This window comes from Tursiops truncatus, chromosome 7 (assembly GCF_011762595.2).
Source record: "Tursiops truncatus isolate mTurTru1 chromosome 7, mTurTru1.mat.Y, whole genome shotgun sequence".
Lineage (NCBI taxonomy): Eukaryota > Metazoa > Chordata > Mammalia > Artiodactyla > Delphinidae > Tursiops > Tursiops truncatus.
Window position 1 is genome coordinate 19483795 of NC_047040.1, and position 16801 is coordinate 19500595.

The window sequence follows — 16801 nt, forward strand, 5'->3', positions numbered from 1 at the left end:
TAGACGTCTGCCCTCTGACCTCGTCATCCAGGTCTCCTAGTGTGGGGCGCAGGGAACCTAGTGGGGCTGGGCTGGGGAGTTTTCTCTGGGAGGCGGCAGGAGCTTATGAGCTGGAGGACCCTAGGGTTATCAGTCCCCCTTCATCACCACCCCCACCCCACTGTGCTTTGCCCCAGGGGGCAGGGAGGAGCCAACAAACAGCCATTCCCACCCCAAGACCAAGGACTCCTGCCAAGGCTGCCCGAGCCAGACGCGCCACACCCCTCTGACAGGCAGCTTGGTGAACGGAGGGTGGGAGGGAGAGATCCCCCAGAGGGCCAGGAAAGCCCTCCGAGGCTGGGTGGGCTTGTCGCAGGGCTAGGGCTCTGGGTTTGGAGGGTAGGGAAGAATGACTTCGGCTGGGACCCCTTCCCTCTTCTGGGTTCTGGCTCTCGAGGGAGGTAGGCTTGGGAAGGACTAGGCAGTTCCTGCCATGGCCAGGCCTCTTCTGTCCTGAGTTTCCCCCAGGTCTGTTAGGAGTGAATCCAGCAAGGGAGGGGCCGGGTGCACTTTGTGAGGCTGTCTGCCGCTTGTCAGGGAAAATGATGGTCATTGTCATAACAAGCCATTACCCTTGAGCTGGGTGCCTCATGGGCTCGTTCTCATCCTCTGCGTGTACCTGCAGAGTAACCGTGGGTGAGGGCAGGGTAGGTACTAGACCTTCGTTTATCTTCCTCCTCTGGATTTGGACATATGATGGTTAGGAAGTTCTTTTCCCCCCTTGAGTCCTGGCCGCTTCTGCCCACTGGGTTTTGTTTTGCCTGCAGTAACTTCACAGCAACTTCTTACAATGACAGCTCCTTCAGATATTTGAAGATGTTCCATCCTAGACTTTCTCCTCCATCATCCCGGCAAAGCTTCAGACCTCTGTGGATGACTTTTCACAAGATTACCAGACATCCCAGTGTATAACCAGGGATGCTATACATCCGGGGTCACTTTCCTGGGCATGGCCGAACTGGTCTCCTCACTTCCACCGGGGTTGCCCAGCCTTTCATGGAGGGGTGATGTCTCATTAGACATCCCTCTCTCTGTAGCCAGCAGCACGTCTAGTCCCCAGATCCCACAGTCCCTTCCTCTCAAACTGGCCCGTTATTTCCCCTACACTGTGTACGCTCAGGCTGTCTTGTCGGAACCCCTTATTTTCATCTGGGGACTGTGAGGCCACCGGCCTAGAAAGCAGGTCTCTAGACTCCCATCTCAGTGCTCCCTCAGCCAGTCAGTCAGGACAGGGTAGGGGTGAGGGGTAGGAGTGTGCTGGGCCATCACCCAGAGGCAGCTGAAGGAGGCCTTGAGCGAGGCCAGGGAGTGTGTTTTCTGAACCTGGTTCCTGTTCCCCAAGCCCGGGCGGGAGGAGAGTTTGTAAACTCAGACGTTATGGAGTTGGCCAGGCAGGGCAGGGAAGCCCAGGGCCCAGGGGGGAAGCCCGGTGTTTGCTTGTCAGCCTGGACGTCTCCTCTGTTTACTGGACAGCCTGGACCCTCTCTGGGGAGATTCCACTGCCATGACTATGCTTTAGGGAGGAGGCCTCTTTCCCTGGGCTTTGGAGGAAGGGCTGGATTTGGGGTGTAGGCAGAGAAAGCTGGGGGATAAGCTGACACAGGGAGCTTTGCTGACTTAGTGGGGTAGGAGAGGCAGGCTTCTGGGGGCAGACTAGGCCTGAGATGATGGGGCTTTAGGGCTTCCTGCCTGCCCACCCTCCCAGACAGGCCTTAAATTGAACCCCGAGTCCCCTCCCTGCTTCTCCTCCTATCCTAGGCCTTGACCGCTGCAGTTGACACGGGACTGGGTCCCCTCCCTGGAATGTCTGTGACAGAGATCATTTGGAAGGCTGCCAGCCAGGGGCAGAGATGGGAAAACGGGGGAGGAGAGACCTCAGAATAGGAGGGGATTCACCTGCCCCTCCTTGTGGGATGGGGGACACTGGGTCAAGTCCAGAGCTGGACCCTCAGCCTACCGCCCCCCGCCTCCCTCCCCTTCCCCAGCTGAAGCTGGAAGCGTGGCTCCCGGAATGAAGTGTCTGGAATATCAGAACCCAGGTCCTGCTGCCTTGCTCAGCCACCAGGGGGCATTGCTGGTCTCTTGTACCCACTCCTGACTCCACCACGCTCTCTGCTCTCTTGTCTCTGCTCTGGGCTTTATATCTGCTCCGTCCTGCCTCCTTACTGTCTTGACAAATAGTCTGTCTCCTTGAATTCTGAGACAATCTAAAACTTCAGAAAAGTGGCAAATACAGTGCAAAGAACTTTTTTTTTTTTCCTGAGCTATTTGAGAGTAAGTTGCTGACACGTTGCCCTACCACCCCTGAATACTTCCCTGTTTTCCTACAGGGACTTTCCCTACCTAACCCAACACAGCCATCCAAGCCAGGAAATTGACATTGATGCGTGACCTCCTCATCTTCAGACACCACTGAAGTTTGGCCAGTTGTCCTCATGGCGTCCTTTGGGGGCGTGGAAAGAACCCAGTTCAGAACCAGCCGTGGCATTTGGTTGTCATGTCTCCTTCGTCTCCTTCTGTCTGGAAATCTCCTCAACCTTCCCTTGACTTTCGTGACCTTGTCACTTTGGAATATTATGAGCCACTTAATTTATGGACTGTCCCTCCCCTGGGTTGGTCTGATGCTTCCTCATGACTAGATTCAGCTTGTGTCTCTTTGGCAGGAGTGTCGCAGAGGTGACGTTCTGTTCTCATCCCCTCCGTGGCACACAATCTCCACTCATCCTGTTACTGGTGACGTTAGCTTTGATCACTTGATTAAAGCGGAGTGTGCCAGGGAAAGTTACTTTTTTCCCCTTTGTAATTTATAAGCATGACGTGGGGAGGTGCTTTGAGACTCGTAACTCCTCATCAGACTTTGACTGTATTCACTTATTTCACATATCAGTATGGACTCATTTAAGCCATTACTATCATTATGTATTTTGATGCTCTGATCTTCCCAGATCTGAGGAGCCCCTTCAAGCTGGCTCCTGTGTCCTCTTGTCTGTCTGTCCCCCTTTGATTCTCTGGTTCCCTTTATAGTCTCTGTGTGTTTCTATCTAATCTCTCTCATTCTCTGTGTGTGCTTGTTTGTCTCTGTCTTTGTCTCTGCCTTTATCTTGGTCCTCTTTTTTTTCTTCTCTGTCTGACTGTTGCTGTTCCCTGTCTTTCTCTGTCTTCTCTCTCTGTCTCTCTTTGTCTTTCTCTCTCTTGTCTCTGTCTCTGACTCTTTCTGTCTCTCTCTCCCCCTCTACTTCTCTCTCTATCTCTTTGCCTCTTTTCCTACTGGCTTTCTCTCTTATTTTGTCCGTTTTTCTCTCCGTGCCTCTCATGGTTCTGTCTCTTTTGCCCAGGACTCACCGCTACAGGATCTTCAGCTGGGAGTCCTGGACATGCTGGGTTTGTGGGATGCTGCCACCCGTCCTCTGAACACGCAGAGTGGGGAGGCTTGGACCAGGGTAGTAGGAGGGGGACTTGGAGGAGAACCTTCTCCCTGGTCTGTGATCATGTCTGTGTGTGTCCATGCATGTGCAGAGGGCATTGGAAAGCTCTGTACCTTTGGGGGGTGGGGCGCAGGGCTGCAGGCAGAGAAGCGTCAGTGTCTGTGCTCTGCTTCCCCCTGCTGCTGGAGCCGGGAAATGAATCCAGTTATAGGTACCAGGGTGAGGCGCCTCGGAGAGGAATGGTGCCTGCAGGCAGGGCAGGACTTCCCGGGGAGTCCTCTGAATGGGGAGCCTTCCCAGCATGTGCCTGGGCTGGGGGCTGCGGGTGGGAAGAGGGTGGTCCTAAGCAGCGTGGATGCAGGACTTTGCGGCTTAGACTGTGTTCAGATGTGTGGTCACAGCGGTGTGGGGCCCAACCTCAGGGTGTCTGGAGGGGGCAACTGAGGCCCCTGTTAGTGGTGGGGTGGTGGCTAGCCAGACACGGAGAAGGCTTGGACTGCCAGCCCGCCTCTCATCCTATGTGTGTGGTGGTGTAGTTTTTCTAACATCTTTATTGGAGTATAATTGCTTTACAATGTTGTGTTAGTTTCTGCTGTATAACAAAGTGAATCAGCTATACATATACTTATATGCCCATATCCCCTCCCTCTTGTGTCTCCCTCCCACCCTCCCTATCCCACCCCTCTAGGTGGTCACAAGGCACCGAGCTCATCTCCTTGTGCTATGCAGCTGCTTCCCACTAGCTATCTGTTTTGCATTTGGGAGTTTATATATGTCCATGCCACTCTCTCACTTCGTCCCAGCTTACCCTTCTGCCTCCCTGTGTCCTCAAGTCCATTCTCTACGCCTGCGTCTTTATTCCTGTCCTGCCCCTGGGTTCTTAAGTACCATTTTTTTTTTTGAGATTCCACATATATGTGCTAGCATATGGTATTTGTTTTTCTCTTTCTGACTTACTTCACTCTGTATGACAGACTCTAGATCCATCCAACTCACTACAAATAACTCAATTTCATTTCTTTTTATGGCTGAGTAATATTCCATTGTATATTTGTGCCACATCTTCTTTATCCGTTCATCTGTCGATGGTTACTTAGGTTGCTTCCGTGCCCTGGCTATTGTAAATAGAGCTGCAGTGAACATTGTGGTACATGACTCTTTGAATTATGGTTTTCTCAGCATATATACCCAGTAGTGGGATTGCTGGGTCATATGGTAGTTCTATTTTAGTTTTTTTTTTTTTTTTTTTTTTTTTTTTTTGGCGGTACGCGGGCCTGTCACTGCTGTGGCCTCTCCCATCGCGGAGCACAGGCTCCGGACACGCAGGCTCAGCGGCCATGGCTCATGGGCCCAGCTGCTCCGCGGCATGTGGGATCTTCCCGGACCGGGGCACGAACCCGTGTCCCCTGCATCGGCAGTCGGACTCTCAACCACTGCGCCACCAGGGAAGCCCTGGTGGTATAGTTTTAAAAAGGATATTTAACCTATTGATATTTTCATAATGTAAAGAATAGTAAATAAAAATAAAGATGGAAGAAGCCTTCTGGGCTGGAGCACGGGGTGGTAGTGAGGGTGAGAGAGAGAAAACTGCGGGGCATGGCACTCGGGGACATGGGTAAAAGGTCGAGGGCCATCAGCAGTAGGATGGATGAAGGAGTCAGTTGCATGCACACGGTGGAGTACTATGCAGCAGCAAAAAGGAGGGAGCTGATGCTGTGTGAGCACAGGGATGAATCTCCCACATTCTTGCTGAGTCAGAGAAGCAGACACAGGAGTATATACTGTATAATTCCATTCATATGAGGCTTAAAAACCTGTCAAAATGGTCTTTGGTGATAGAAGTCACAGTAGTATTTACCTTGGGGTGATATTGACTGGGACGGCCACGAGGGAGCCTCCTGGGGTGTGGGTCCACGGGGCATACGTGTGTCAAACTGTATTGAGCGATATATTTAAAATGAGTGCACTTTGCTAATAAACTAAATCAGAAAAGTGATTAAGAATCCATGGAGGGGGCTGGGGTTTTCGACTGTTGTCTGACCCCACCTCTGACTGGGAGTCTGGGTCGCACCCACAGCTTTCTCTTTCCCTGGGCACCTCCTCCCATAAATGGGCTTGGGCCTTTCACAGCTGAAGGGGCTCTCACCTCTCCTTTCCCCCAGTGCTTGCCTGCTTCTCCCCTGGTCCCCTGGCTCTTTCCCGAGGAGCCCGGCCTGATCACTCTGCCTCTCCTCCCACAGCCAGAGGACCTGGAGGCCCCCAAGACTCACCACTTCAAGGTGAAGACCTTCAAGAAGGTGAAGCCCTGTGGGATCTGCCGACAGGTCATCACCCGGGAGGGTTGCACCTGCAAAGGTGAGCAGCTGGCTGGGCCACGGGGGATGGGGAGCACGTCTTCACGGGAGTGAGGTGCCCGAGGCCCGGGTCAGGCTGGGATGTCCTTGGGGTCCTGACTTGGCGCCTGGTTCTCATTTGGGAGGGGATGCTGAGCACACGGATAGCAAGCATGTGGGTATGTGTGGATGGCACATGGCAGGCGATGGGTGGCATGGAAACGGCATGTAGCTTATGTGTGGATGGCATACAGGTGGCATGTGAATGGCTTAGGGAAGACATATGGATATTATGTGGTGGCAGGTGGATGGTGAGTGGCTGGTGTGTGGAGGGTGTGTGAGGGGGTATGGTTGGCCTGCAGATGTCATGTGGTTGGCACGTGGATGGCGTGTGGTCGGCACGTGGAGGGCCTGTGGAAGGTGTGTGTGGGGGGTGTGCCTGGCACCAGGAGTACTGCAAAGATGCCAAGCCGCGGTCCTGCCCTTGTGGCAGCTTAGGGGTGAGTTTAAGAGGCCCCCAGTTAGCCTCGGGGGAGGGCCTGCTGAACGGCAGGCTTTTGTAATCCCTGTTCTCATGTGCTCCTGGAACGGCCTGGGCTTGGCTGTCACGGCTGCCGGAGGAGTTGGTGTCTTGCCCCAGGTCACACTATGAAATCAGAAGGAGGCCTCTGCACCCAGTCTCAGCGACTGACACCGTCACCCACCCAGTTGCCCCACCAGATGCCTCCCTCTCTCTCACCCCCACCTCCCATCGATCACCAGCACTCCACCCTCCATGCAGCTTGAGTCGCTGAGCCTCTCTGCAGCCAATTCACCCGTGCAGCTGACGGCTGCCCCTCTGCCTCTGGCATCCTGACCCGCCCTCTCAGCCCGCCTCCGCACCAGCTTCCGGAGGGCCTCGATGTCAGGTCCCTGGGTTTAGCCTTGGGAGCCCCCGCTCCCCGAAGACAGCGCACGCCCCTTCCTGCGGCTGCGCGGCCTGGTGTTGGAGGTTGGAGAGGGTGGATGGAAGTGTGTGTGTGTGCGTGTGCATGTGGGGGGCATTCCAGGCAAAGCCTTTCGGGCCAAGGGCAGAATTTTATGGTCCTTAATTGCAGGACTGGGACACACCCAGACTGAATTTAGGGGGCCCGACAGGAATTTATGCCATACCAAAATTAGCCACACGGTGGCACCCTCCTCCCAAGAGTCCTGGCTGGCGCGGGTGGTGGTTTCGGGTCGGAGCTGGGAGAAGACGGGGAGGCGTTGCCTAGGCTGGGGTTTTGCCTTTTGCTTCCGTCACCACCTCCTCCTCATCCCGTCCCTTGAACCTGCTCATGTTAGCCCCCCCGCCCCGTTCCTTCCTTCCTCGCCCAATGCACCTTCCCTTCCCCGCAGTGACTCTGACACAGCTCTGATAGGAGGCAGCACAGGGCTGGGGGTGTAAGGAAGTCCGGCACTCTCACTGCGTGACCTTGGGCACACCTCTGGCCGCATATTCTGTGATCGTCTGTGGTCCTAACTTCCCCAGATGACCTGGCTTGAGGGCCCGGGTTGAGGAGGGGATTTGACCCCATGTGCATGGAAGGCTCCCAAGGCAAGCAGAGATGACCCCGCTCTCACCTGGTTCAGAGCCTGGCCCTGCTGGTGTGAACCGGAGTGGAGGGTAGGTGGCCAGTGGGCTGCCAGGCTGGGGTGGCCGCTCTGGGTGAGTTAGTGGGAAGAAGAGGGAAAAAAGCCAGGGCCGCTCTCCAGAGGCACCACCAGGTGTCAGGACTGGGCCATGGAAGGACCAGGGACCCCCAGCCCCACAAGGGAAGACAGAAGACTCCCAGCTATACAGGCCACATGTGTATCCCCAGCAAGAGGGTTGGGGCCACTAGGCTTGGGGGCAGGGTTGGGGCCACTGGGCTTACTGGTGGGAGATGCAGGAGTGTGCCAACTCTCTGTGCTTTGGAACCAGGAGGTTGTGGTGGCATGAGATCCCCCTTATCCTTCCCTCTCTCCCTTCCTCCATCCATCCATCCATCCATCCATCCATCCATCCAGGGCCACCAGATATAGTTGTACAGGTTGTTCTCTGGCTGAGGGGGCCGTTCACCAAGGCCAATCCAAAGGGTTTGCTGTGCTCTCTGGTTCCTCTTCCAGTCTTCAAGTCTCCGGCTGCACCATGGTGACCCTCTGGATTCGTGGCTGGGGGTTCTGGGTCGAATGTCAAGGCCCTGCATTCACAGTCTCCATGGGGCTTGCAAAGCTGAGGGAATTTTGCTGCAGACAGGGGCAGTGAGGACACCTTCCCAGATCTAGAGAGACGGGGGCATTTTCCTGTCTCCCACTGGCTGCCCTGCCCCATAGCTCCCCATCCTACTGCATTTCACTGTTTAATGGACTATGGCTGAAGGGGGTGGGGTGGGAGACGGGGTCGGGAAGAGAGTCAAGGAACCTGGGGTCTAGTTCTGGTTCTGGGAGACTCAAAGGCGAACAAGGCAGACCAAGAACGAAGGTGTGTGGACATGTGGGTGTAAGCGTGACGGATGTACAGGCAAAGAGGTGGTCGTGAGACTGCGGCTGGTCTTCTGCTGTGCTGAGTCTGTTTCCTCCTGTGTATTGCGGGGTTAATAGTAAACCCTGTCCTCGTCTCTTGAGGGGTGCTTGTGAGGGGCACTGAGGTTCTGTGTGTGGCTGTAAAGTGAGCACTAGTGTCAGGACAAAGGCTCCCTGTGCGGAGACAGAGATGGATGAGACAACTGGAGGAGAAGAGGCCTGGGGCCTTTGTCAGTGGCCCAGCCTCGACTTCTGGGCCTGCCACTCACAGGCCAGGTGACCTCAGATAAATCCCTTCACCGCTTGAACCTCAGTTTCCTCATCTATAGATAAGGGTTTGGACCAAGAATATCTGTTGAGGGCTTCCCTGGTGGCGCAGTGGTTGAGAATCTGCCTGCCGATGCAAGGGACACGGGTTCAAGCCCTGGTCTGGGAAGGTCCCACATGCCGCGGAGCAACTGGGCCCGTGAGCCACAACTACTGAGCCTGCGCGTCCGGAGCCTGTGCTCCGCAACAGGAGAGGCCACGATAGTGAGAGGCCCGCGCATCGCGATGAACAGTGGCCCCCGCTTGCCACGACTAGAGAAAGCCCTTGCACAGAAACAAAGGCCCAACACAGCCAAAAATAAATAAATAAACAGACCAATGAAACAACAAAAAAGAATATCTACTGAGGCCCAGACCATGGGGGTCCTGGAGAATTCCCTTGTTGGAGTCTGGAGAGCCTGGATAACCTCCCAGTGTAGGCTGCCACTCCACCCCCGTGTGTATGTGTACACCCATCTGACAGTCATGAACCTCTGGGCTGGATGCCATGCCAGGTACTGGTGCCAAGACCCAGCCCCTGGCCTGGGAAGACAGACATGCTGTCAGTCAGGGAGCCCGATGGCAAAGCTGGCACAGAGGTGTGTGTGAAAAGCTGTCTCTGACTCAGCAGAGATTTTCCTGTCAAGCTTCAGGAGGGAATCCATATGTAGGCTGGGTCTTGAGGGATGTGTAGGAGTTCTTCAGTTCAAACAGAGGGTTTCCCACAGGTCTCTGGGAGCAGTGCTCTAGGGAGTCTAGGGCCTTGCCCAAGGGCCCTAGCCTCCCACCAGGCTGAAACCCAAGGGAAGAGACCAGAATGCCAGCTCAAGGGCCCAAGGCCTGCCATCTGGATCTGGATTGGGGCCCAGACTTAGAGTACTCCCCTTCTTAATGTTTCTGGTCAGCTTGGAAGGTGGGGGCAGTTACCTGCAGTTTCCCCAGGGTGGAAACGTGCCTTAATGGGAGAAGTCTATCTAGAAGCCCTCACTGGTTGGATTTGGGGAAACCTTGTTTCAGGGAGCTTTCTCTTTACTGGGGATCCCAGCTTCTACCCTGTGTCTGAGTCACTCCCTTCTTGGAGTCACTGGAAGCAGCCTGGTAGGGTGGGAAGATGCTGTTTTCCAGTCCTGGCTTCCCCCTGCGTGGTTGTGTGACCTTGGGTGAGACAATTAACCTCTCTGGGCCTGGTTTTCCTGGTTCTCTAAATGAGGGGTTGGACTAGATCAGAGGTTCTTAACCATATTCCAAAGGAGCTGTAGGGTTCTTTAGGGGCCCGAGGGGGTAGGAAAAAGGGGGAAACCCAAGGGCAGGCTTAAGGACCTGGGGCCCTGGAACCCCTGCCCACTTTAATCAGAGCGGCTCTGGTTTTAGGAGTTAAATATATCAGGAAGCAGGATGGTGTGGGGGTCTTGCACTTGGCTCAGACATCCTAGATTCAAATCCCAGCTCTTACCAGTGAGAACTGAGGCAGACTGTTTCACCTTTCTCTGCCTTAGTTGCCTCGCCTTTAAAACGGGACACACGGCAAACCTCCCGCCTTGGGCTACCGTGGGGATTGCCTGAGATAATATATGTAAAGTGCTCAGAACAGATCCTGGCACATAACAAGCGTTCAGTAAGTGCCAACCAATATCACTGAGATTCCATGTAAGAGTCCAGCTGCATCAGGATTTTGGCTGCCAAAACAAGAGCTTGAAAACCACTGGATGGGATGACCTGGAAGGTTTCTTCGTGCTTCAACTTCAGAGCCGCCCCATACCCACTCCCCCGCGACCAGCCCCGGAGTCACCTTGCATTAGGGTTCTCCAGAGAAACAGGACAACAGGATAGATAGGTAAGTAGGTAGATAGATAGACAGATATTCATTATAAGGAACTGGCTCACATGATTGTAGAGACTTGGCAAGTCCAAAATCTGCAGGGCAGACGGTCAGGTTGGAGACCCAGGGAAGAGTTGCAGTTCAAGTCCAAAAGCTGGCAGAATGCCTTCTTGCCTGGGGAGATCAGTCTTTGTTGTTCAGGCCTTCAACTGATTGGACGGGGCCCACCCACATAGGGCAGGGAATGTGCTTTACTCAGAATCAACTGATTTAAATGTTCATCTCATCCAAAAAAACAAACCATTCACAGAAACATCTAGAAGAATGTTAAACAAATCTCTGGGTACCATGGACTAGCCAAGTTGGCACCTAATATAAACCATCATATGCCTCCAGGCCAGGCTACGGAAGTAAGCAAGGCAGGGAAGGGCGGCGAGGCCTGGTGGGCAGGTGGGCGGCTGAGCAGGTCTCTGCCAGCTGGGGAAGGAGCGGAGGCCGGCCGCGCATGCAGGCAGTTATCGCCGGGGTCAGGTGCACACCGAGGCTATGCGCTCATTTTCCGACCCGAGGCCAGGAGGAAAAGGCCATTTAGATCCCAACAATGTGGCTTCCTGTGTTCCCGAGAGGCAGGAAGCCACCCCAGGAGAGAGTCCAGGCAGCCCAGCAAGGCAGGAGTTGGCCAAGGGCTGGGGTTGGGGTGCAGTGCCCCACCCCTGCAGGTAACCTACAGACCCCTCCCCTCTATGGTGCTTTCTCCTCCGTCTCAGGCCGCTGGCCTGGCCCTGCTGTGAGGGGGCAGTGTTGACACCCGTGGGCTGAGGTGGGGCTCCTGGGCTCCATGGAGTTTTGGTTTGACAGGGTCCCTCCCCAGGGGGCTTCATCTTGCAGGGTCACTAGCCTTCCGTGGGAGCTAGGGAAGGCCATCGTCTTCTCAGGTGGGGTGGATCATGAGATGTGTGTCCAGGGAGGACTCAGGCATCTGAGGGATGCCAGGAGGGGGAGGCTGGAGTTTTCCTGCCCTCGTTCCCCCGCAACGAGAAATGGTACCCTGTGGAGTGGGCATCCCTGTCAACCGGGTGTTTCCTCAACAGCGTTTGGGATGTTTTCAGGGTTGGAACCTGGGTTCCCCCCTTTGTTGGTTGTGGGGAGGAAGTGGTGGGTGGTGACTATGATGGAGGGACTGGCTGGGGTTATACACACACTCTCACAGCTGGAAGAGAGCTTGCAGACCATCTGTTCCAGGGGTCGGAAATGCAAGGGCCTTCAGAAAAAAGCAGGCAAGTGAGTGTGGACAGCAGGCCCTGGTGGGGGCCCCAGGGATCCGGAGAGAGCTGCTCTGCTGGAAGGCACTCCAACTAAGAGAAGAATTCTTGCCTTTGTGACTTAACCACTGAGCCGGTTAATGAAGACAAGCGTGCAGGCCCAATCTACCCTGGAGGCTGCCAGTTGGCTGCCTTATTTTCTGAGCAGGAGTCTGAGACTCAGAGAGGGGAGTGACTTGCTTCAGGTCACACAGCTCTGATAGCAGTCAGGACTAGAACCCAGCTCTCCTGACTCGGGGCTCTTCCATATAATAACAATCACGAAGGTGATGGAGATGCGGCTGATATAGCTAATCCTTATACAGAATGTACTCTGGGCTGGCCACGTATATTAACTCATTTAATTCTCACAACTCTGTGATGTAGATGCTATTATTACCCCCATTTTCGAGATGAAGGGATGAAGGCTTAGAGTGGTTAAGTAACTTGTCCCAGATCACAGAGCTGGTGTGTGACCTGCATCTGAGCTGAGAGCCAATGTACATGAAGCCAGGTAGGTAAGTGGGTAGGTGGAGAGCAGGACCCATGGACGAATGGATGAAGGATCAGTTAACTCCTTTAGTGCTCCCACTAGGCTTGATCATAGGTGGTATTTGTCCTGAAGCACTTGGGAAGACTGACTATGGTCCCCACCTGCCTTCTCCCAGCAGGGGGTGGAGCTGAAGAGCCAGGCTCCCTGACCCTCACTTGTGTCTTTTCTGTTGCCCCAGAGTGTCAGTCCTGGTTCCAGGGGTTTAGGCTGGGGAGAATCCTTCCAGTTTGAAATTTACTATACGTTTATTGAGCCCATCTATGCCAGACCTAGTGCTAGGGGATGGGGCAGGATACAAAGCTGCAAAGTTGAACAGGACCTCCCTTTCTGTCTTAAAGCAGTTGAATGTGGGGGAGAACCAATAATAAAGGAATACTTAGTCCTCCAAGGTGACAAGCACTTTCCAAGCGTTGTGGGCTGAGGATTCTTGGAGCACAGAGGAGAGAGGGACCATCTTTGAATTATCCAGGGAGGGACATTTTGAACTGGGCCTTGAAGGATGTATATGAGCTCACCATTCCAGACCTGAACCTTGTAGACGCGAAGTCTGTGTGGGGAGTTTGGTGGGGCAGGAACAGATCTCTTTAGTGGCAGTGGCTGGAGGTAGAGGCAAGACTAGGCCATGTAGGGCCTTATAAGTGTGTTGAGGAGCTAGACAGAGGGTCTAAGCAGGGGTACAGTGTGATCAGTTTGTACTTGAGAATGGCCTGTGACTCTGTGGATTGAAAGGAGAGAAGGCTGGTGGGGAGAGGGGGCCCAGGGAAGGATAACTGGTCTGAACTGGTGCAGTGGTGTGGGAGGAAGGTTGGGATTCAGCAGCCTCTTTGGATGACTAATTGCTTGATAGGGTAAGGAACGGGAAGAAGGAGTTACAGAGAGGAATATGCAGGTACCCAGGGAGCAAGGAAGGACCCAGGGGAGGGCCTCTGGTCTTTGTTCGCAGCATCAGCCTTTGGCCTCTTGCTTTCTGAGGGATCCTGTGCTCTGGTTTCTGTATTAGTTAGCTGTAGCTGCATAACAAATTACTCTAAAACTTAGCAGTTTAAAACAAGTACAGAATTATTCTCTCACATAGTTTCTGTGGGTCAGGGATTCATGAGTGGGGATTCATCCACGTAACTGGGTGGTTCGGACTCTGGGTGTCTCATGAAGTTGCAGTCAAGGTAGCTGGGGCTGTAGTCATCTGAAGGCCTGACAGTGGTGGAAGATACGCTTCCAAGGTGGTTCAGTTGTGCGCCAGTCAACTTTGTGCTGGCTGGTGGCAGGTGTTCATTACATGGACCTCTGTATTGGGCTGCTTGAGTGTCCTCATGACATGGTAACTGGCTTCCCCTAGACCGAGTGATCCAGGAGACAAAGGCTGAAGCCACCAGTGCCTTTGATGACTTAGCTTCAGAAGTCATATACCATCTTTTCTATAATATCCAGTTGGTATATAAACCAGTTCATTGTGGGAGGGGACTGCAGAAGGGTGAGCATACCAGGAGGCGAGACACACTGGGGGCCGCCTTGGAGGCTGGCTGCCGCAGTTTACCTTTCTGTGACACATTTGAACGTGCCAGTGGTCTGAGAAGTGAGAAGCCAGCTAAACGGCATATTTCAAATTACAGCAGGAGGGATGCAGGTTAGAGAGAAGGAAATACTGCCCTATGGGAGAATACCTGAGACAGGTGACTGAGATTGTAAAGGAGCCTTCCCGGGAGGGGACTCAGGGCAAGAGGGTTTCCCTGGGGTTGGGAGCAGGTGCTTCTGAAAGTGCAAAAGTTCATTTGTGGGGGCTTGACAACGCCTGCGCTGCTTGGAACCTGCCACTTGAATTCAGTTTGCTGAGCTTTTGTCTTTTGAGCTGGGGGCTGGGGGCTGGGGGAGGTCTATTCCTTTGCTCCCCACTCTAGAGCTTTCAAGGACAAGCTCTCTGCATTCCAGCACGTAGGGAGAACTCAGCACATTGTACTGCAGTTGCCCAATGATTTCCCCATCTGCCCTCCATTCAAGGGCATTTATTGAGTGTCTGTCCACTGTGTGACAGGCAGGCCTGCCCTGCAGGCCATTCACTGCCAAGAGTGCCTGCCCGAGAGAGCACTGGAATCGGTCCACATTTTGCTCACCAAGCCATGCGTCCAGGTACAGGGCTGGGTCCTCCTGGAGAACGAGCATCTTCTTGCCATTCCCACAAAGACAGTATAGTCAGTGTCCAGTGGGCTGGTCTGCCCAGAGGTTGGGACTTCTGATTTGCACAGAGGTGCTGTTTGGTGCTGTGCGCTTGGAGCAGACACTGTTCTAGCTGCTGGGGATACAGTGTGAATGAGACAGGCATGTTCCCTGCCGTCATCCGTCTGGTGTGGGGAGATATACTATATGTAAGTGAGCAGGAATTACCCCAGATGAGTTCAGACTGTGAGCTGTGCTAAGAGGATTTTATCAGGGTGCTGCTGAGAAAGAATAATGGGGAGCCTACTGTAATTTGGGTGGTCAGGGAAAGCCTCTTTGAAGAGATGGCTCTCAGTGGATTCTAGAAGTAGAAGAAGGATGTGGCTTGGTGAACAATGGAGAGATGGAGTGAGGGAGAGCTTTCCAGGCAGCCAGAACAGCAAGTGCAAAGGCCCTGAGGTAGGAAAGTTTTGATGCACTCTGTGAACGTCAGGAGTATGAAGTCTGATGCCGAAGAAAGATGGAGTCCTGGCTCTCACGGTGCTCCCAGTGTCTAGAGTGGGGTTGGGAGGCCTGGAGTGAACACTTAGGGGTGCCTTATGGATTGACTATGAGACGCTGTGGGGAGGGTTATGGTTCAGGAAAAGACTGAGTGGGGGGGATGATTAAATGGGGGTGCACATAAACTCCAGGGGAGATCTTCAGGTCAACTCAGCAAACATTTATTAAGCCTCTACTACGTACCAGGCACTGTATTTCTCTCTCTCTCTCTCTCTCCCTCCCTCCCTCCCTCCCTCCCTCCCTCCTTCTCTCTCTCTCTCTCTCTCTCTCTCTCTCTCTCTCTCTCTCTCTCTCTCTCTCTCTCTCTCTCTCGCACGCGTGTGTGTGTGTGTGTGTGTGTGTGTGTGTGTGTGTGTGTTTGTGTGTGTGAGAGAGAGAGAGAGAGAGAGAGAGAGCCAGGAGGTCCCTTCCTTGAAGGAGCCCACAGTGTAGGAACCAAGATGGTGCAGGAAATGGCACTCTGTGGTGATGCCTTCAAGGAGGAGGGAAGAGTGAGAGAGGCCTCCAGAGGAGGGGCCCAGGCCTTATTCTTGAAGACCTGGCATTTGATTAGCAGAGGAAGAGGAAAAGTCCCTTGGTTTGGAGGCAGTGGCCCAGTGGGGCGCCTGCCTGACTGGAAGGGCCTTCAAAGCTCAGGCCACATGGCCAGAGGCTTTCTCAATTCCACATTCCTAGGCCAGAAAAGAAGGCGTGGGGGTGGGGCTAGGCAGGCTGCCAGCGTCAGAGTGGAAACACCCTCTGCAGGGGCGTTGCCTGGGGTTGGGGGGGGGTGGGGCAGAGGGAGAAGCAGAAAGGCTTGATGGGTGGGTCTGACCTGACGTGGGTGGCTGGGGCGGAGAAGCCCCCGGGCCGTGCGGCTGGTGGGGTCAGGAAAGCCTTGCGCATCACGGGCTGAACCACAGGCTGCGCTGGGGCCAGAACTAGGTGCTGGAGAACAAGGGCTGGCCAAGGTCACACCCCAGACTCCAGCTGGTGTGCCTCCCAGCTTCCCCCCGACCCCTACTCCCACCGACAAAGCAGAAGCCTTCGTGTGGGGTGCCTGGGAGCCTCTTTTGGCGGCTCTGGGCCTTCAGCTGTGCCTCAGTCTCCCTTCTGCGTTCTGCTGGGGATCTGGTTGGCTCGTGGTTGGAAAGGGGTTGGGTAACTGTAGATCCAGGAGGCAGGGCAGCCGACTGTGGTCCGGGGCTGTGAGGATTCACCGTCAGGGTGGCTCCCTGTTCCCTAACCGGCGCCCCTGACCCACCTGCCTCCGCAGCCCAAGTCAGCGCAGGAACTCAGCTCAGGAGACCCCTCACCCATCTTCGGGACCTGGTGAGAGGGGCTCACCAAATCCTGGGTGGAGGGCCCTGGGGTTAGGGTGGGCAGGCTGGGACATTCCAGGCTGAGGGAACCCCACAGGAAATTTGATTCCAGCTTCTGGTAGTGGGAGGGCAGAGCAAGTCGTGTGTGTGTATGTGTGTGTGTGTGTGTGTGTGTGTGTGTGTGTGTGTGTGTGTGTGTGTGTGTGTGTGTGTGTGTGTGTGTGTTTCAACTCACGTGTGTTTCAACACATAAAGTTTGTGAATCTGTGCCCACACGTCTGTGTACAGGCTGTACTCCGAGGATCTCCCATGAAATTGTGTGTGCGGCTCCCCCCGCCCCCGCCCCGCCCCCAGTCAGAGGTTTCTCCTTGAGCTTGTGAGTGGGTGTGCAAGGCTGGCTATGTGTGCAGGTATGGCTGAGTGTATGGGTGTAAGTGGTTATTGGTGTGTGTGTGTGTGTGTGTGTGTGTGTGTGTGTGTGTGTGTGTG

The 16801-nt window shown here is 54.4% G+C and overlaps 1 protein-coding gene across 7 annotated transcripts in view; it reads left to right on the plus strand.

Moving 5' to 3' along the window:
* The window catches only part of TNS1 (tensin 1), a 205251-nt gene that overhangs the window by 13938 nt on the left and 174512 nt on the right, over positions 1-16801 (plus strand). For 6 of the 7 annotated variants that reach the window (XM_073807274.1, XM_033859781.2, XM_073807276.1 and 3 more), the window contains one exon: positions 5705-5819. In XM_073807274.1, coding sequence (XP_073663375.1) covers positions 5705-5819 — 115 coding nt within the window. Of the gene's footprint in view, positions 1-5704; positions 5820-15955; positions 16323-16801 lie in introns of those variants that run through there. The other variant, XM_073807281.1, reaches the window with a different exon arrangement.